Raw genomic sequence first — 20,982 nt, forward strand, 5'->3', positions numbered from 1 at the left:
TATTAACAACTAGAAAAAAGATTGAGCACTAGTACAAAAATTGAATCAGACGACGGCTAAAAACTGTCGTCTGATGCGGAGCTGACTGTCGTATATCTCGCTGCCGTCTGATGAAACATGATTTAGAGAACTGTCGTCTGAAGAACTCGGCATCCATGTCGACAGCATGTCGACAGGCTGTCGATAGCTTGTCGACATCATTAACTGTCGTGTGAACGTCACTCAGACGACGGGCAACTTAAGAACCCGTTGTGTGATTGTGATTCAAAAGTCTTTTTTTTTTTTTTTTTTTTTATAACTGTTGTGTGACTGTTATTCACACAACTAAAACATTGATAGCATCTGTGATCTGTATTACTCTCACACAACAGTTTTTATTGTATGGCTGTTGTGAACATTGTGTACGTACAACAGAAAATGAAATCAAAAATCACCAAATGAACAGTAATTACCAATACGTATCTAACTAGAAATTGTGTCCGTGCTTTGCTGCGGGACTTAAATCATGAACCAAATCAAGATACAGGCAGCAATTAGCAAAGGATAGCTGGAGGTATAAATTTTCGAAGTGATGCATCCATACAATTCAATGAGTGCAAAACAAATTTTCATAAAAAAATGCAAACTGTCTAAAAGTATGGATGCCAGTTGTTTAATGAAATTATAAATAGAATACGACATTGATATGGTTCAATGAAAATCTAAATAGAATACAACATTGATTTCATGCTGCTGTTGGTCAGCCTCAGAGTAAAACTTCTCTGCAGCAACTCTTCAAAACCTTTCTCCAACTTCTTGTTCAATGGATAAAGATAACTGAAAGAGAAAAGAAAACAGAGTAATGACATGTTAATTATACTCAGATCAAATACAATAAAGACACTCAATATTCTGAGTAATCATGACTAATATTGTGAATTTTTGAAGAGTAGGAACAGCTGTTAATTACCGAGCATTGTCTTTTTCTTCCAATGCATAAGCAGAGGGGTATTTTCTCATCATTCATATTATCTTAACTTGATCAAATAAATTGAACAAAATTTATAAGCTTTTAACAGAGTAACATCAAAATCTAGACATTTTTTTAAAATGAAATCATTGAAAAGAAAACATAAAAAATGATTGGGACAGATGCAAATTTAATATTACAGTGAAAACAACATAATTTACATCAATTTGTAACCTATCCTATGTTACAAACAATGCTTACCCTTCCAATTTTTCTTCTGGACACGTATCCCATCTCTGTTATAATTTCTCAATCCTCTTGAGCAAATGTCTTTTGACAATAGTTAGAAGAGCTAAAAAGAGGTTCCGAGCAATAGTGTAAGTGCTACAGAGATTAAAGAGAAATGCATAGACTGACAAAAAGCAGAATTTCATTGCATGAGAACAGAACTAACCAATGTATGAACAAAAATGTATTTATGTTTCTATTCTGATTCAACTGTTTTTACATTAGCTCCTCAGAGATGTCCTTGGTTGTCCGTTGCTGAGATTGGCTAGAACTGATTGTCAGGAATTAGTTAAACTGAAGTATTTCATAAGTATTTGAGGTCTGTCATAGAGGAGTTAGCAGATTACCTTCCTCACTTTTACTTTGGTATGAAGGGATATCCAAGTTCAATTGTCTGAGATTCCCAAATGTTGGCAAAGTTTGGAATGTTTTCTGTACATAAAGATATAATTATGAAAGTTAAAAGGCATCAAAACATGAATTTCATGCTTTGGTATCTCAAGTCAAAATATTAATAACCAAAAGATCAATTAGTATTATTGAAAAATTGAAAGTTGCAATAGTCTGAAACCATTAAGTCCTAAGTTCATTAGAAAATAGAGAATCAACACATTGGGATAGAAATGATATGATCAGTATAATTGATAGTTTAACCAAAAGACATGACTAAAATCACATATGTCAAAATCATTTAACCAAACAGTCACGATTAGTATCAAGGGACATCAATAGTTTGATGTTAGTGATCAATGAAGGATCAGTGAGGCTCAGGCAAGGAGGAGGAGGTTTAATATTGAAATCAAGATCAAAATGCGAAGACTGTGAGAATGAAGCAAAAAAATAATGTGTGTACATGAGATCCAAGACCAATAATCAATTTCTTTCAGTAAAACTAATCCACCTCTCAATCACAAATGAGCCAAATCCAATAACTATGTGAACGAAATTTGACAGATTCTGAAAAAAATTAACAACATTCAATAGCAACCAATGTAACCAACAAATTACAGAGCAAATTGTAAAAATTTGAGAAACGAAATCCATCGAATCAAATCAACCACATACCGTGCAACCCACATATATTAACTGAAAACCAAAATTCAGAAATGATCTAAAATAAAAACCCATGATCAATCAAATGCATAAACTTTGAGAACTCAGATACCAAACAATCAAACATAATGACTCAAATGAACAAAAATCAAATGGGCAAAAACTAAAATAGAATATAGACCTCCTTGTAAGCTGGGTTTTTGGGTTTAAAGCCATCAGCACCATATATGCCCAACCCAAAAGCTGCCATTCCTGTGTATCACAAAATCACAAATTGGGTTTTCTCAGATTGATACAAAATCACCAGACAAACACAATTTGATACAAAAGTCTTCACAAAACAGAGAATAAAAATGATAACTTTTCTAGTATGAGAAAAGAATCAAGAAGATGAGGTAGTACCAGAGACTGCAGCTAATTTGTGCCATAGTATAGGATTCATTGTTGTTTCTTCCCTTGCTTGGTTTCCTTTCGGAGATTTGATACAAACCACCAAATAAAAACCTGCAAATTGAAATCCAATACACATCCCACATTAGGATAAGAGAACAATTCAAAATTGAAAAAAAAAAAAAACCAACAATTGGGAATTTGGGACTGTGATCAAAATCCGAATCCCTCTCCCACTTCTTTCTTTGTGTACCTCTCCGATCACTGTCGTGATGAAGAGTAACTGACCTCTGCACTAAATAAACCAAAGAATTCAGATAAACAAAGATCACAAAAGGTTCCAACATCTTCTCGAACAACTCTAGTGCACTTGTTTACTCATCTTATTCAACAAAGATATAAACTTTACCCCAATATCAGTAACCCAACCTAAATTAAACAAACAAAACCTAAAACTCGCCTCAATTCAGAACCCAGTACCAATCGAAACAAACCCCAAAGCAGTCGAATTGAAATTTCCAGAACCAATTACTAGGGTTAGGGTTAAGGATTCAAAAAATTGAACTTTCAATTAGAAATAGAAGTGCACCTCTGGAATTGAGCTCGACTCTCTGGGCCTCGAGTTGATTGAGATTGTGGGTCTTCTGGGGGACCTGGAGCTGGAGCTCGTGAATGTGTTGGAGATAGTACGGTCGAAGCCCTTCGCCGAGTTTGGAGGGGGTTTGTTACCGGTGAGATTGTTGGATTTGATGTTAGCCTGAGCGCAGTCGGAGTAGAGCTCGGAGTTGTTGGGGTCGTGGCGATGGCCTGTGTGTAGAGGTTAACGGCGAGCTCAAAGTGGTCATCGATGAAGGCCTTCATTATTTCCCAGATCGAATAACCCATTAGGTTTTGGTCGGGGTTTGTCGAGGGGGGGGAGAGAGAGAGAGAGATTTAGTTGGGTTTGTGGAAGAACAGATAGGGTTTGTTGAAGAGAGAGAGAAAGGTCGGGGTTTGGAGAAGAGGGAGAGCTTTGTCGAAGAACAGATACAGTCGGGATTGCCAGTGAATGCCCGAGTGTCGAGAGTTTATGTCGACAGTGTCGATATGTTTTGTTATTTTTTTGATCGAGTGCGTTGACTTGGACAAGTGCTACAAGGACTCACAAGGACAAGCCTAGCCTACTGCATCAGTTTTAAATTTGACTTCCCTCCGTAGGGAGAGAGAAAAATGATGGTGGGAAATCTACCTCCTTTCTATCAAACATACTAATCAGACCACAGTTTTATTATTTTTAGTCGTATGATTAATACATGGTGGGGGAAATTTGGATTTTGAGATAGGGTTTGGCACCACTAACATGGTGGGAAACTTGGCGCTCAATTTTTTTTAGTGTCACACAACAGTTTTTATCTTAAGCGCCTTCTGAACTAATTCTTAAGTCTCTATCAAACGACGGCTCTTACAAAAACGACGTATGGAAAAAAAAAATTTAATCACACGACGGATAATTGCATAGCGTCGTCTGAGAGGTGTCGTCTGATTCAATTTTTGTAGTAGTGGAGGTTCAAATATCAAATTTGAAGGTACAACTAGAACCACCCTTAGGGTAAATGGTCAAAAACCCAAATAAAAAGTGAGCAAGCATATGATGCGTGAGACAAATGCTCTTTACTAATTGGCTATGCAATGATATAACCAATACTAAAGCTCTAACTCCTTGTGAACAGTAACGTCCATATTGGTTTATTGTTTTACCCCTCTTTGTTGTTTTACTATGACTATACTATTTAACATTCAATAGTGAACAATAATATTTGTGTGATTTTACTATTTTGCCTCTCCTGCAAGATCCACCACCCACTACAAATATATGCACATAATTTTGGCCTTAATATATAGGGTCCTTGACCAATAACACTAAAATGAGTTAAAATTATCTCACTTACCCCAACAATAGATTTTTATTCCCACTAACCCAATTTAATATCAAATGATCGTTTTGCCCTTAATTTAATTAACAAACTACGTCATGCCACTACTCTCTATCTCTCTCCTCCCTCCGACCCCCCCCTCTCTCTCTCTCTCTCTCTCCCCCTCCCCACCCCAACTCTGATCTATCTCCAACAGTGACAGATCCGACTCTCTCTCTCTCTCTCTCTCTCTCTCTCTCTCTCTCTCTCTCTCTCTCTCTCAATCTCTCACGATTTCGCTCTTGTCTTCCTCCGATCTCCAGATCCGGCAAGTTCCAAACGGCATCGTCTCAGTGCCGGCGGCTCGTGATTGCCTACGCTTCAGACAACTCCGACGATCTAATACGTCAGCTGGTCGGCGTCCTCGAGTCCGATTCGATTGAAGAGCAGAAGCAAGCGGCGATAGAGATCAGGCTCCTCACCAAAAAGAAATTGAAGAACTGCCTCAAAATCACGGAATACGGAGTGATTCGGCCGTTGATTTCACTGGTCTTCCTCCTAGGCCTGGGCGTCCGAACCAGAAAAATCAAGGACCCAACCTGAACAGATCAAAAAAGCCCGATTCGGTTTGGTTTTATATTGAAAAAAATCTGTTCAGTTCATGGACCGACCCGAACACAGTTTTTCAGTTCGGGTTAGGGCTTCATAATTTTTGAGACTGAAAGACCAAAGGAGACCGATTTCTCCTCTCATGCCACTTCCCATTATATGATTGGCTGGTAATAAAAACATAAAATTATTATTAATAAACCCTAAAACACTAACACATTCTAGTGGCATACCCTAACCCATTTTCGCGAACCATTCAGCCTCCCTCTTAAAACCATCTCAGCCTCTCTCTCGAAACTAATCCATGTTCTTCAGTTCTTCCCCAATTCATTCCCCATCTTTATCAAGCAATATTGAGATCAAGATCGAGAGAGAGAGAGAGACTGAGAGAGAGGTTGTCGTCGCTGCGTGAATCGAACTAAATCCGGAAATTCTCTCCCCTTGTCTTTGAATTGATTTGGGTGTCCATGTTTTGAGGTGTTCGAATTTGGGATTCGAGTGGTTGATTGGGACTTTGGGAGTGGACTAAGTGGCTGCGTCTTTACTCTGTAAGCCATTTGGAGGGTAGAGAAAATAGAAGAAAGAGTCTGTAGTTGATCAAAAGAAGAAACATGGATGCTTTTCTCAGGATTCAGTTCTATGATTAGTTTGTTTTATTGAGTATTAACTGTTTTCGCTATTGACGGACCAGTTCAAAAGAAATGTCCATCCCAGGAAGCATTTGCTGTGATCAGAGAGCCTAGTTGTAGGCATTCGTCCCTTTGACTTTCAACTCATAGGTACATTTATCCTTGGATTCTCTACATACTATCTCAATCTTGTTGAGTTCTTTTAGTTAATTAGTTCTGTTTGTTGGGTTTTGGTACAATTATTATATACTTTTGTTTATGTTTGTTAGAATAGTAAAAGCTTGGTAAGATTGGAAAAGTTTGGTTAGATTAACATTTTTTTTTTCTGGAAATTTTGCTTGCCAGTTCATTCCTATATCGCAGTTCATGGCATCAACGGAAAATTCATCCCACAGTTCGTCATCCGATGAGTTGTTTAATGAGTTCATGAATTCATCCCACAGTTCATGGATAGTTGTTTAATGAGTTGGACAATGTAATTGTGATTTGTGACTTTGCATTGTAAACTTTTAATAAACCATCTCAGCCATTAAGGTTGTAGTGTTGTATGATCAGTTATGTTAATGAGTTTGTCAATTTGATATGCATCCCAGATTTTCAGGTACCAAAATGAGTGGCAAAACTGCCAGGAAGTCCAAAATTTCAGATGATTCTTTGAAAAAGTGGGAAAACAGTAAGCTCTGACTATCTGGATTTTGGGACCAAAAAATCTGAAAGATCGAACCGACCCAAATGGGATCGGTTTCTGTCAGTTTCTATTTTTGAAGAAGCCCAAACCGGCCCGAACCGACTACTTGGGTCTCAGTCTCGATCTTACCAAATTTTGGGCCCAACCCGAGCCGAGCCCAGGCCTACTTCCTCCATCTCCGCCGCACATTCGACGTTTGTGACTCCGACCTCCATAACTTCGATCTCCTCCCCAACGACATCCTTTGCTTCAGGTATATCGTCCTCTTAACCACGTTGACGAGCTTCCTATCGTTGACAATAGAGTTGTGCACGCTTCCCGCCATGGGTCGAAACCCGACGAACAGAGGTAGGTTGTCGCGCCAGGTTCAGGATCTGCAACCGGAAAGAAGAGAGAAGAGGACCTGGGTGCCCAAATCTTTTTTTTTTTTTTTAAGTAATGGGACAGTAGGAAAGGAAAAAAATTTGTTTTGAATGTCTATTGGGGTGCAATAGACGTCTATTGGGGGGTAATAGACGTTTTGAATTAATGTAATCTCCTTATTTTTTTTCTGTAATCAAAGTTTTATTTGTCTAAATTTATGGAGATTAGTTCCAATTCTGGCGACTGAAAGTCCTATTGGGGGCAATAGATGTCTATTGGGGGCAAAAAAACCTTTCCGGTGAGATTTTCAGCAAATTCCAGTGGGCGGCGGCCAGTGACCAGGCTCCGGCGAAGCTTCCTATGGTTTCTCTTTCTCTCTGGGGTGAGGGTAAAATGGTATTAATTTTTTTTTTTTTAAATCTTAATGGGGTATTAAGGAAGACCTCCTTAGAGTGTTTTGGGTAAGAGAGAATTAAAAAAATTTAATGGAGTAAGTGGGAAAAAATCTCTAAAAATGGGGTAAATGAACAAAAACCCTAATATATAACTCACACACAATTCAAGTGGTGTGTTGGCAGTTTCTAGCTGTCTCTATTTTTTTTTTTTTTTTTTTTTTGAGTTGAAAAGGTCAATCTTATTAAGCATTTCAGCAAGCAGTACAATAATGGCCTGCCCATAGGGCCGTCAGAAAAAACCATTACACAGAGTACACTAAATAAGCACACCAAAAACAAATGTACCTCTAAGCACACCTACCTTTTAAACATGAAGCACAAAAACAAACAACAAACAAACTCCGAATTTAAATAAAACTACCTACAAAGTCTCTTTATTACTTGTCGATTCCTTCCACTCATGCAGAAGATAAATTCACCTCACTTACCACAGTTGAGGTAATCACATCCCCAACTGGAAGCGAGTCTTCCTCTACCGCGGAGCTCACTTCCGCATCCACTTTGGAAACCTGCTCACCCTCAGGCTCCTTCATTGCATCAAGTAAAGTCATCACCTTTTCAACTTGAACATTCTCTGCAGCTAACGACATCACTTCATCAACTAAAGAAGTTTTTCCTTTCACCGAAGAGGGCTCACTCACCTCCTCCTCTTCGAGTAGCTTGAGAAATCTCTTTCGTCCCTTAACTTTGACTCGAGCATCTTTCTCCACAGGAACTTTAGTCTTATTTTTTTAGCCCTTTGGATGACCTACCTTCTTCTTTTATGGCGAGATAATCAAGTGGTCATCGTTCTAAGGTAAGGCTAGGGACAGATCTCCAACCCCAGTCATAGCAGGAGCAGGTAAGGCGAGGAGCTTCTTACTCGGGCACACTAAAGAAAGGGCGGCACCACGCTTTTGGCCACAAATAATGCCATGAGCCTCCTGTATCTTGATAGTCTCGAATACTGGCCTCGTAAAGCCACCATCTTTGCATGTTTGGATGAATGGATCCCCAGGTGAGCTATGTAACATGCTACTGACGAAGCTACGCTTTGGTTCCACAGGTGGTCCTGGCTTCACCAATTTTTGTAGTAGACCAGCAGTCTTAAGGCCAGAATTGAGATGCTCCGAGAAGAAAGCTGCTTGACCACGGTGTTGTGTCGCATGCTCAACAACCTCTGGAGAAAGGAAACTCTTCTCCTCCTGTTGACCATGACCGACAGCCCTAACTTCAGAACTACGTCTTGCAGCCACTTGGGTGATACTAGATCGAACCATAGAAGGCCTTGCATCGGAGAAAAGAGTCAAACCGGCCATCGCATTCACAACTGCAACAGATTTGAGGGCTTCCTCCTCCTTGATAAATAACCGATCACACCCATCAGTCGGGTGTTCAAACAATCCACACTCGCGACACAGCCTACAGACTTTCTCATATTGAATTGTGACATCAACTTCGACAGAAGCAGAGAAAGAGGAGCTTCTGAAAACCCTAAATCTTCTCCTGGTATCAATGACTAACCGGATCCTCTGTTCCTCGTCCTTACGGTTCAAGGCCACCGTGTCAAGTCTCAAAACCCTACCAATGGCAGATCCTATCATAGAAAGAGAGAGTTGATTTGCGCAACGTAGGAGGGAGCCCTCGAACAGTGATCTAAAGCTCCAAAGAATGAAGCGGGATTGAATCTACATTAGCAATCCCATCATACAGAGCCAAGAGAAGCATGGTATTGCGGTAAAACCTCAGATCTCCGTGAAGATAACGATTGCGATCTTCCTCATGATCAAACTGGAAAACAAAGCGATTTCCAATCGCTCTGATTGACAAACCACCCTTCATTCGCCATATCATAGGCATCGTACCAATGAAACCGGCCAGATTTGACCTTTTTGTGAGGAGTTGTCCCACTATATAATGGTGGTTGTCTTGCAGCGCCGCTTCCCCTGTCAACCCGAGATCGACATGCGCATTATCATTGAGAGTGAAATCAGCCACTAGGCAAAATCAGCCGCTAGGCTGGAGATGGGATCCGACATGTTTGAAGGAAAAAGGTTTTTCGAAGAAAGGTCTTCGTAAACCCTAGCAGAGCACAGAGCGGCTAGGTTTTGTTCTAGTTGTCTCTATTTAACAAACTCTAAAACTGTGGAGTATTTTCTCAAATTTATGATGTGTAATTCTTGAATTTTCAATACACCCCATCACGTGTGACATAACTACAAGCATTGAGAATCTGATCGTTACTCATTTACTACATATTTTCGAATGCCCCAATCATCCCTTCAATATGTGGCCTTAGTCCTTCAAATTCAAACCCTTAGCTCTTAACACAATCAAAGAGAATATATAATCCACTCTATAACATGTGAAGAACGTGAGGAAACGTTGTAACATCTACTAATTAGCATTCAACGCCCTACATTGATTTACTCTTATGTGGTGTAAGCATTCGAAACCCTTCACGATTATGTTCCTTTGCTAGAGTTTCTCGAATCCTATATATATCGTTACAGAAAGCCTTACTTCATAATTCGGATCCACACACCTGGTTTCGGGTCATCGGTATTTTAAGGACAAAAAAAAAAAGGGATAATGACCATTTACACTATTTTAGAATTAAAATTGCCCACTTATCCAAACACTCTAAGAGATTGCCTATTTACCCAAACACTCTAAGAGATCATTTCCCCAGTACCCAATTAATTATTTTTTTTATTCATTTTTATTTATTTTTGGGACATTTTTGCCCTCTCTTTCTTTGTCACTTAGAGAGAGAAGTCATCGGAGATCTTACCGGACACCGGTGACCAGTGGCCGGCCGCGGACTCCTGTGACTAGTGGCCGGAATTCGAAATTCGGCGACCGGTGTCCGGAATCCGGATACAGGACTGGTGACCGGATTCCGGCGTCTGAATTTATTGCCCCCTAATAATACCTAGTAATCATATTATTGCCCCCCAATAACAAGTTCATTGGGGATCAATACTTATTGAAAAATGAAGATGTTTTAAATTTTGAATGTTTTTGTAGGTTTATCCAAATAAATAATCTAATTATTGCTCCCCAATAATCTTATTATTGCCTCACAATAATCTTATTATTGCCAGCCAAATTATAATAAAAAAGGAAAAATGTCCTTTTTCTCAGTGAGTGACGAGTCTCACTCTATGGCTCTCTCACTTTTAATAGAGAAGGAGAGATTGAAATAAGCTTGTAGTCCTTCACATGGAGACACGTTATCCGGGTTCGCACATGTAATTAATGTACTAGCTTTACTGACCAAATCATTCATTTGTGTCAATGCATCTATTGTACCCTCCTATAGGATATAACACATCCAGCTTCAGATTCCTATTACTTTCTGGTGACAACCCAAGAAGGAAACTCGTAATCCCTACAAAGTTAGCACTAAGAGCGACCACAGAAGCTGACCCCAAACCAACTAGGAGCCGCCGCTAGAACCTGGATGCCAGCAGTGCAAACTGCTCTGCCGGAGACCTCTCTACCTTGATCGTTACCACTTGCAAGGCCGCTTTCCGGTTGCTGGAGAATTATGGGTGTGGAGAGGTTCAGCGTGGTGGAGAAGCCGGCGTCCGATTGTGATTTCGGTTGGCTCAACGGGTTCCTATCCTACCCAAATTCCCACATTGGGACCAGCGCCTCCGGGAGCTTCCAGAACGAGGGTTTGGTGGCCGATACTAGTGCGAGCAGCAGCGACGCCGAGTTTGTGCTTTCGAGGGGCGAGTCTGGACGAGTCAACTCGCCGGGACGATGTAGTTTTATCAGAAGCTTTGACGGTGGGCTTGAGGTCGATGAAGATTGTGCTTGGGACGTGCTTGCCGGCGCGGGTCTCGGAGAAGAAGGTGTTGTCGCTCGGCAACTGGCCGTTTGGCTGGAGAGAGAGAGAGAGAGAAATCGGTGAGGGGAGGGGGGAGAGAGAGATAGTGTAATTTATTAACGAGAGCAATACTGTCGATAGATGTTAGATTGGATAAATGAGATTAAAAAAATCTTTAGTAGAGTAAATGATCAATTTTTAAGTTAAAATTGGGTAAGTGGTTATAGTCCAAAAAAAAAAAAAAAAAAAAGATAAGATGAACATAGAATAGGGCGGTCCTTCCGGTCAGAAAGATACAGCGGTTAGAATTTTTCTCATTCATATTGGGCCAGTCGGTTCCTACTTCCTAGTGTTAGTAGTACTCAGGCTTGTGCAATGTGCAGCAACTACTCGTGCGAGACTGCCAGCCAGACCCTGGCATGGATCAACGCCATCATCGACTTCATAAAACCCTTCTCTTTCTTGACCAACGCTCGAGTCGTCAATTTCTTCAAGGTTCCTTCTCGCTCTTCGGAGATTCCATTTCTACCGCAAATCAAAATAAGTATACTGATTTTATTTCTATTTTGCAGGATAGACTGTGGGAGGCGATTGATGAGGAATGGATGGATTGCTTACGGGAGGAAGCAGTCGAAAATCTGCTCCAAATTCCTCGCGGAGCGGTGCAGGTACTCTTTTGATTGCTTGCTTGCTTATTCTAAAATTAGAAGGAAGGAAATGAATTTGAGCTGAATTTGAATTTGTGGTTAGGATCACTGGCCGGCTTCGCTGAAGGAATTTATTGTTACTTTGAGGTCTCTTGCGCTTCCTCGACAGCAGGCCGACTTGCAGGCGGTATGGTCTTGAATTTGTGTTCGCATTTGGTTTCAGTGTGATTATGTATCTTGGGAAACTATAAAATCCGAAAAGTTCATGATACTTGTGTTAAAATGGGCGATACACAGGGTGAAAAATGATCTCGCGGTACTGCAGTATGGTTGGGAGTGTTAAGTTATTGGAGTAATGAGAGATTGAATCAGTGGAAAGATGTATTTTGGAAGAGTGAAAATTTATATTGTTTCCTCATGGTATATTCGTTTTTGAAATGACAGGTATTGCCTGGAATGTGCATGACTTCACTCAACAGTGTTCTTTCGACGGGCATGAATTCGAAAAAGAAACATGAAGTGAGTCTTGGCATTTGTTTTGAACCTTGTCCTTTCTTTTACCCCTCTTATAAGGCTCCTTATGCTTTTTCGAAGCATTGATTAATGATGAATTCGTTTGTTGATCTTGGTGTTCGATTCCTAGACTGGAATTTGTGATTTCAATCCTTCTTTTTCCATCTGATCAGTGATTGTGTAGGGATACTTCATTAAGAAAAGGTCCTGGTATGTGCAGGTAGAAGTTCTTTCTGCTGTTGTCAGTTCAGTTGCAAACAGCATCGGTGCTCACGCAATAATTGATGTTGGTGCTGGTCAGGTAGTCCTGCTTTATTATACATTTCATTTGTTGTGCGTGTGTGTTCATTCTGTTTCCCTTATGACCAAATGGCTAAACTTGACTTGGTCAACTTTATCCTAACAGTAGGTTCACGTCTCCCTACTTCCTTTGGCTGAAAGAAAGATGTTTCTTTTCTCCAAGATAGATTAGAAATTTGAATTAATCAGAAACTAATGGTAGGAAGTGCTTCTGCTCCCCCCTTAAATATGATGGTAGTAGTACTTGGTCTGAACTAATTTACCATTTTTGAATAAATTATTTTTCAGGGGTATCTTGCACAAGTACTTTCCTTCCACTACCAACATTCGGTAATTGCAATTGATGCCTGCTCTCACCATGGAAGGGTTACCAATGCACGAGCAGAGCAAATCAAGAAGCATTATGCTGCTCAGATGCGTAAATCTGTGTATGGGACATATCCTTTTCTCTCTCTCTCTCTCTCTCTCAGTTTTTATTTTTTATTTGTTATTAATTTTTTTTTTTTTTGTACTTTAATTATCTCTCATAGAAGAAAGACAATCTTTTTGTGTTGGTCATATGACAAATGTGGCATGCTGAGGGGTTGAACAATTATTTTTAGCTTTAGAAAGTCATACCATCGAATAACCCGATAAGTAGTTTGTAAATTTAATCGAGTTTATATTCAAGTTTTTGCTAGTTTGTCCAAGGGAGAGAGAGAGAACACTTAAACCATATGATTGGTCAACTCTGTATCCATCTCAAACCTCAAAGAGGCATATTTATTTGATGGGATGGGGTTCCCATTTCTCACAATTTATCCTTTTGGTCACTAAGTAGTTTATAGTTTGGGTAGTATGTGATTTGTTCAGGGAAGAAGGCTGCCTAGGTTAGATGCATCAATCACTTGCTCTTGCTTTATTTCAAAATATCGCATATTGTATCACATTTTGCAAGCCTTATACTTATAAATTGCTTTTTCTTTGGGGGGTTAGAGCAGGAAACAGGAGTTTGAATGTGCCTAAGACAGTCACATGCAATGTGATGTCTATTGACATGTTAAAAGCTTTGGCTGATACATCACTGCATAAAGATAATGCCTCTCTACTACAATCTTCCTGCAATGCAGATTGTGAAACATCATTGGTTCTTGCTGGGCTTCATGCTTGTGGAGATCTTTCGGTGACGATGCTCAAGTGAGTTCTCAAGTGTTCTTTGAATCTTATGTCTCTCTTTTAAAAATTAAAATAAGTTTAGCAGAAGTTACCCTTAGGCCTTTACTCTTCTTCTTCCATTACTATAGCTAAACAATCTTTCTACATTAGTTGATTCCTTAACTCCTATGGTAGTTAAAGTTCCTTCAACATTTTTAGCCATTCTATTATTGCTATAAAAAAATAAAAAATAAAATAAAATCAATAATTAAAATAAAATTAAAAAAAAAACCACTATATGAGAATTACTCTCTTAATCGCTACCATCCTCTTGAAATAATTGATCAGGATTCCCATAATGATCACCATTTAGTAATTGTTGACGATCAGTCATCACCTGTCCTAAGCTTGAGTTACTAATTTTGCTTTTCCATTACTCGATTCTGATTCTGCATAAACCATAAAACTTTATCGTCAACTTGTCACAGAGGCTACAACATTCAACAAAAGGATGTATTTGTTTTATGCCATGTATTTTATGGTATCATTTATGTTATATACCCTGTTAGTTGCAAAGGGATAAGTGTACCTTTTTGAAACAGGACCTTTATGGAGTGCGAAGAGGTTAAAGCAGTTGTTAGTGTTGGCTGCTGTTACAACTTATTGTCTGAAGAGGGTTTCAACCATGTGGGGTCTCAATGTGGTTTTCCCATGAGTTGTGGTGTTAAAGCTGCTGGCTTGTCACTTGGGAAAAGTTCGCGTGACCTTGCTTGTCAAGTAAGGGCATATGTTGTTTCTCTGATTACCTTCTTTCTGCCTTGCTTTCGCTCTTGTTTTTATTTGTTTTGTTCATAGAAGTACATGGAAATTCAGAAGGAGTGAGGTTTCATTTCACCTTATCAAAGAATAACAGCTCTTGGGTGTGGGGAGGACTTTGCTTAAATCTAATTGATGAAGAAAAATGAACATTAAGGAGGATCAAACTATTTTAAAGGTTTTGCTGATGGGAAAAGCAATATAATTACTAATGCTGTCATATTACATTAGTTCTCTCACAGTTCTAAGAAAAATTTGCAAAATTCATCCAGGAACTTTTGCAAGTTAGTTCTTTCTCTCAGGCTTGAGTCCATAACTTCATGTTTACTTTCTATTGTTAGAGTGCAGAGAGATGGAGTTGTCTGGAAAATGATGCCGGTCTCCATAATTTTGAGTTGCATACTTTCCGCGCTGCTTTTCAGATGGTATGCAATATTTAGACCTTGCAGTTAACCAGCAGTTTGAGTATTGAATATGTTATACATTTACTTTAAAAATTCTTTTCTGGTTGCAGTCATTTACATATTTTCAGACTGTGCATCAGTTTATACTATAATATGATATTTACCACTTAAATATTATGGTATCCAGGGTTTGTTTAGGTAAGAATAATGTCAAACCAAATTGGTTAGCATGGTTTTATTTTTCATTTTCATTTTTTTTCTTTTCTTTTTTGTGCATTGATTGCATTGCAGAAATTGTAATTGGATCTGACAAAATTGTTGAACTTTCCCAGAGCATGAAACTCTGATGCATGTATCTACATACTCGAGTTGTTAACAGTTCCTGGTCGAGTTCATGATTCTTTTACCCAACAAAAACGTTTCTATTTCTAAGTTAGAGAGAGATTAGAGAGAGATTTGAAGTAGGAGGAAAAGTTTTCTAATTTTGTTACAAGTTTAGTTTTGTTGCTTGCACTCCCTTGGCACTTCAAACTAATTGATGGACTTGTATAAAAAACTTATGGATTTTACAATCAGTTCCAATGCCCCTCACACAAATTTTAGTTGTTTATTCATGTTTTCATTATCATGTTCATTTCTACATGATAATTTTGTTTGTTCCTGAATGCTGTACAATCTTCTTATTTGAGTTTGTCTATAAAAGGCCTTTCTGTTATACATAACATACTGTTTGTTCTGAAGGTTTTGAGTCTATATTATCCTGAAGTTGTGATAACCAGTCCATCCATTGGGCGTCAAGGGAAGGCTTTGCGTCGCCAGCAACGAAGGGGCATTCCAGACTCTGCGAATCCGAAAGAAAGCACATGTTCAACATTGCCTCAATTAGCTTGTAATATGAAAGAAAGTGGCTCTCACCTAAGAACCACAAAAATCAAAGAAGGTAACAAAATGATCAATTGTAATTTGAAACTGGTAGCTTTCCAATATTGTGTAGCTGCTGCATCACATTATGGACTTTTCAACTGATTACAGTGCAGTATATAATTAGATAAACAAACATATGTCACAGATGACAGTTTTGAGATGGAGTTTGAGACGACAGCCATAGGCAATGGACATTCATCTAGTAAGGCCACGCAATGTGAGGGGACTCCACACATTAGCAAATATCCACTTTTTAAGAAATACTGTTTATCTGGATTATGTCGCCTGGGTCTTGAGCCTCCGAAGGATACAGATCTCCATGGAATATGGAAGAAAGTTCAGCCTTTTGCTGTATGTTACCTTAATACCATATATCTAGAAGTGCACTGATACTTATGCTTTACTTATGATAATCTGTACTTCATGTTGGAATCTCGTGCACTTGCAATGATGGTTGTTCATTAGCTCCATTGATAAAATGTTTTGAATATTCAAGTCCCAAATGCATATCATCTAAATTGCTTACCTTTTCCTCCTTTTTTTTTTGGAATCAATGTCTACATCCTTTCTGTTTACATATGTTGCGCATATGTATTATATTTGGCCTCTGGATCTGGATGATGCAAGAGTCTTTAGGATTCATTCTTCTACTTTACTTTGTCATCTATAATGATGGATTGTTATTCTTGCTAATGACCTATGAATTAAGAGAGGCTCATAGGCAGATATTACTGTGGCATTTAGTCAAATATGGTGGGCTAGGCTCCAAGGAGGCTACAAATTTAGGCCTTAATGGCTTTGTAAGAGCAATAGGAAGCCTAAGTTGTACACAAGGGGAAGGGCCAATTGGCTGTAGGATTACCAGGCTTTGTAGTAATGGGAAGGACCTATTTACATGTTTCCAGGAGAATCATATATTGGCTGCAGATTTTTGGTCATATTTATGTATTGATGGAAATTTTATAGAGATTCTATATATATCTTTGATCAGAATTAATTTTGATGAAAGAATGCATATGTTGGTTTTGGCTTTGAAGATTCAATATATAGTGAAATTTCTAAGAGAACTGTATTAAAAAAATTACAAATTACAAAGTCCAGATCCCCTATCTCATTGTTTGGATTAAATGTCTAGTAAAATATTATCGGAATCAACTTTGTACTGACATCTTGGTCCAGGCAATTGAGACTTGCAGTAGGGATGCTCTTCCTTTTAATTTCCTTTGTTAATGACAGTTATATTTAAGGGTTAAAGTAATTCTTACTTTGTTGCATATGAAAGGATTCCATTAGAATTTCAAATTATGTCTTCATGGTGTATGAAACAACACAGCCTCACATGGTACTTGGATTATATGGAAATGATATGGTTTACGCTTTACTTGAAGTCTAGGATCCACAGAAGAAATGCTTTCTCTCAAAAAAAGAAAGAAAGAAGAAGACGGTAACTAAATAGTAAATACTAAGCACAATATGTGGTTGTATGCTTGTATGTAATTTTCTTCTTTTTTCATCATTTACCTTCCCCTCATTTGCTGGATATCACATATCACTCTCTTTTCATGACGTGCCTGCTCTTTCATTTTTTCTTTCTTTTCTGAACAATAGATGTAACCATGCTGTTATGTACAGGAACTTATTGGACCTTATTGGACTCTTCGAGCTGCTTTCGGGCCTCTTTTGGAAACTTTACTTTTGCTTGATAGATTATTGTTCCTACAAGAGCAAGGCAGTTCAATTGAAGTAGTCATGTTACCTATTTTTGATCCAGCATTATCCCCAAGGAATGTGGGCATTATTGCTAAAAAGTTGACACAAATTTGACACTGGCATAAAATATAGTAAGTAATACAGTCTTCCCTCTGTTCCACCTTCTCTCATGCCATTGCATGGTGCACGTGTGTCAGAGAGCACTGTTATGCGCTCGTGCATTGTTATCCTAAAGTAGCTGTTTGTCTACCTAACTTGCTACAAGTCTAATGTGCTTGTAAATTATTTATATTTTGGACGACTTCTTTTCTTTTCAAGACTTCATATCGTTTTCTAATTTCAGTCTTGAAAATTTTTCAAACTTTAATAGTTGTCCTTGACTTTAGTTTTCATTATAAATCAATAATTAGCTCTCTCAATAAAGTATTCTGTACTGTACAATTAATTTGATTGAACCCTCTTGTTGGCTCTCTGGATGAAGATGCCTCTGATATCTGAAGCTAGATGTAGTCTGCTGGCATCAGTGAGCATCTTGCTAAATTCAGTAATAAAAATCTCAAACAAATTGATAGTTCAGCTTCAGCTTCAAGTCTCACTTAAATCCCACAGGATTGACAGATATTGTAATTTTTTGAAGCTATTTCTGTATTTGAAAGATGAAGAGGATATTAGTAGATGAAGGGTATTTTCGGTCTATAGTGCTATTTAAAGACTATAGACAACTAGTGTGCGGTTCTTTGTTTTGGTCTAAAACTTGTCTGCGGTCAAAACCTTCTTGCACTTTTTATTGGGTTGCAGTGTGGGGAGATCAGCAAATCACCTTGTAGTTGAGTTGACCATTTCTTTGCGAAAACTTAAACAAAGAAAAGTTAAAAAAGGAGAACAGCTAATCCAAGTTTAATTAATTTGTTTGTTGGGGGCATTAGTCTCTCTCTCTGTACATGAGCTCAAAGAAGATCTTTGAGGATTGATGAGCCTGCATATCTCCTTTTCATGCAAAATGCTATGCTTTGCCATGGTTTGGTATCCCAATTATTAATCACTTCCTCTTGGCTTTGCAGAAACTTGTTGTACGACTACGAACTTATTATCCTGCAATGCAGATTTAGACGATGTATACATCATCCCACTTTATACAGTCTCCTAGGGCAAGCTGGATTGAGAAAGACAGGTTTGTCTGTATTCACTTTTGTAATATTTTGAGTTTTTGACCCATTCCCGGAATGATTACTACTTGAAGAAGATCCACTATACTATTAAGAAATTTCAGATTGAATATCCTTGCGATACCTTGGAGATAATTTGTTCCTATTCTTGTATCTGGGAATCCAAGCGTTTTGTCGATATAAGAGACAAATATGGCAGCCATCTGCTGAATCATTTTCGTTAAGAAACTGTGCTGGCTGCGTTTCAAACACTAATTGATTTGGAGCTGTGTGGAAGCACAGAATCTACATGACTAGTTTGAGTGGAATAAGCAAAGTTTTCTTGTCTTTTCAGGTGTTGTTGCTAACTTCCTATAGTAAAGCCACTGGGAGGCTCGTGAGAGGGGACACGTATTAATATTTGACTGACTTTTGTCGTTTTCTGGAATAATAGGACACGTATTAATATTTGACTGACTTTTGTCGTTTTATGGAATAATAGGACATTTAATTCACTTCAAGTTCCTTTTGACTGGGTGGTCACAACCCACAACAGAACAGCAATGGGACTTTTAGATAATGCTTGCTTTGGTATGAGAAAAAAAACGACAAGGAAATAGTCGTCGCTGTAGTTTGGTCCATTTGTAGCTTGGGATGTACACGATTGATCTCATCTTATGTGTGTGTGGAAAGCTAGTTACTTGAGTCGAACACAACTTTTTGTGAATTGAAGTGAATTTAACGTTTGATTTAGACAAGATGCTCTCATTGTGAACTCCGACAGTGACTTGTGTTTTAGGGGTGGTTTTGTCTTTGGTACTTCGGGATAAACTTAGTCTCAAAGTACCAAAGAGAAGACATACTAAACTTGGTCTCAAAGTACCAAAGAGAAGACATACCATTGACGGTCTTGCTAGAACTGGTGCTCTAACCTTTCACCTTGCAAGTGACACTGATCCCAATGTGCACATCCATTCTTCTCATTTTTAAGGTGAATTTATCAAACATGGGAATATGCTTTCATAAAATTGAATCGTATTACCTTAGCAAATCAAACACTCCCTAAATTAGCCAAAGCCCTAATCAAATGTTTCATGGCTTTCCTTTTGTATATCATTTTGTTGCTGTTCAGATTTGATCAAAGCAAATGCTCTATGCTACCTACATTAGCTTGGAAACAGTACATAACATATTATGTACTACTGATTTCACTCCATCGTTCAGATTGCTTATTTTACAACAGTACATAACATATCGTCTGGTAAAAAAACATTAACATAGTCTAACGGATAATATTACAGTAAAAAAAAATGTAAAAAAAATTGACATTTATGTACTTTAAAATTTCTACCTGAAATTTTACATTATTAAGTTTCAGTAATAATCTTAATTAACTATTTCTCAATCTAACGACTCATCATATAATATGATATTTCATTTGGATTATCATATATAGGTGGATAAGGAGATTGTGTTGTAGGGGTTAATTCCAGCTAGAGGTGGCAAATGGGCCGCTAAGCACAAGCACGGCAAGGGCTCGGCACGCTTAAAAGCGGCCCGGCAAGGCTCAAGCCCGTTAGTGGCCCGACATGACCTGAGCACATTAGAATAATGGGTCGGGTTGGGCCTAGAAATATTGGCTCATTGGCCCGGCCATGCCCGAGCTCGTAATGGGCCCGGCACGGCCCGAGCATGACATATTATGGGTTAGCCCGTTACAAACACAAAATTTCACTTTGTTTTTAAAAATATTAAAAAACTACAATGATGACATTTGAATATTAGACATCTTTATTTAAAATCTCATGACAATTCCACTAATATTATTTCTTTTATGTTATCAAAATAGTGAAATAAAACATTATATCCTTGTTTTGACATAAGTATTTTTTCTAAATATTAAATATACGTTTATTTATTTTTTTAATCAAACCCAAACCCATAGGGCAGGTGTCAATATATTCTCAAGTCAGAATAAGCCGTTACATATCTTTCCGCTACCATCTATAGACAGACAAGAAGATTGTGGTAGTACCCACAACGATACATAGAAATAGACCCACTCATTAAACATGTTTCAGACGTAGACATAGCGGAGATCCTCCTTTGGTACTACTCTAGAGGCGCTAGAGATACATAGAGTGCATATAACGTGCATTAGCTTCCTAAAAGGAAATTATTGTAGATTAGCCTAACTAAAAAACATAGAAAAGGCGTAGGACTTAAAAACCCCGACCTAAATTTGATAGCCCAATA

General features: G+C 38.3%; 1 protein-coding gene and 1 long non-coding RNA gene across 5 annotated transcripts; one reads left to right on the forward strand and one right to left on the reverse strand.

Moving 5' to 3' along the window:
* Positions 1 to 630: 630 nt before the first annotated feature.
* LOC112166916 lies at positions 631 to 2,874 on the reverse strand. Its single transcript, XR_002923487.2, has 6 exons — positions 2,693 to 2,874; positions 2,472 to 2,542; positions 1,585 to 1,669; positions 1,404 to 1,502; positions 1,211 to 1,301; positions 631 to 816 (listed from the first exon to the last, which is right to left on the reverse strand). It is a non-coding gene; the product is annotated as an uncharacterized LOC112166916 (long non-coding RNA).
* Positions 2,875 to 10,507: 7,633 nt separating this feature from the next.
* On the forward strand, positions 10,508 to 19,458 carry LOC112166585 (protein RRNAD1). Of its 4 annotated transcripts, XR_002923333.2 has the most exons (15): positions 10,528 to 11,213; positions 11,517 to 11,628; positions 11,706 to 11,801; positions 11,884 to 11,967; positions 12,225 to 12,299; positions 12,514 to 12,594; positions 12,882 to 13,021; positions 13,569 to 13,769; positions 14,330 to 14,504; positions 14,885 to 14,968; positions 15,689 to 15,887; positions 16,017 to 16,222; positions 17,504 to 17,712; positions 18,643 to 18,752; positions 19,082 to 19,458. XR_002923333.2 is itself a non-coding variant. In XM_024303459.2 (14 exons), the coding sequence occupies exons 1-13, from the start codon at positions 10,849 to 10,851 to the stop codon at positions 17,693 to 17,695; spliced, it is 2,010 nt and encodes a 669-aa protein (XP_024159227.1). In that variant the 5' UTR covers positions 10,528 to 10,848; the 3' UTR covers positions 17,696 to 17,712; positions 18,643 to 19,037. The 4 variants fall into 4 exon arrangements, 3 of the variants coding, with proteins under 3 accessions (XP_024159231.1, XP_024159227.1, XP_024159229.1); XM_024303459.2 differs by lacking the exon at positions 19,082 to 19,458 and having other exon boundaries at positions 18,643 to 19,037; XM_024303461.2 differs by lacking the exons at positions 10,528 to 11,213; positions 19,082 to 19,458 and having other exon boundaries at positions 11,220 to 11,628; positions 18,643 to 19,037.
* The last annotated feature ends 1,524 nt before the right edge of the window (positions 19,459 to 20,982 follow it).

Source organism: Rosa chinensis, chromosome 5 (assembly GCF_002994745.2).
Source record: "Rosa chinensis cultivar Old Blush chromosome 5, RchiOBHm-V2, whole genome shotgun sequence".
Classification (NCBI taxonomy): domain Eukaryota; kingdom Viridiplantae; phylum Streptophyta; class Magnoliopsida; order Rosales; family Rosaceae; genus Rosa; species Rosa chinensis.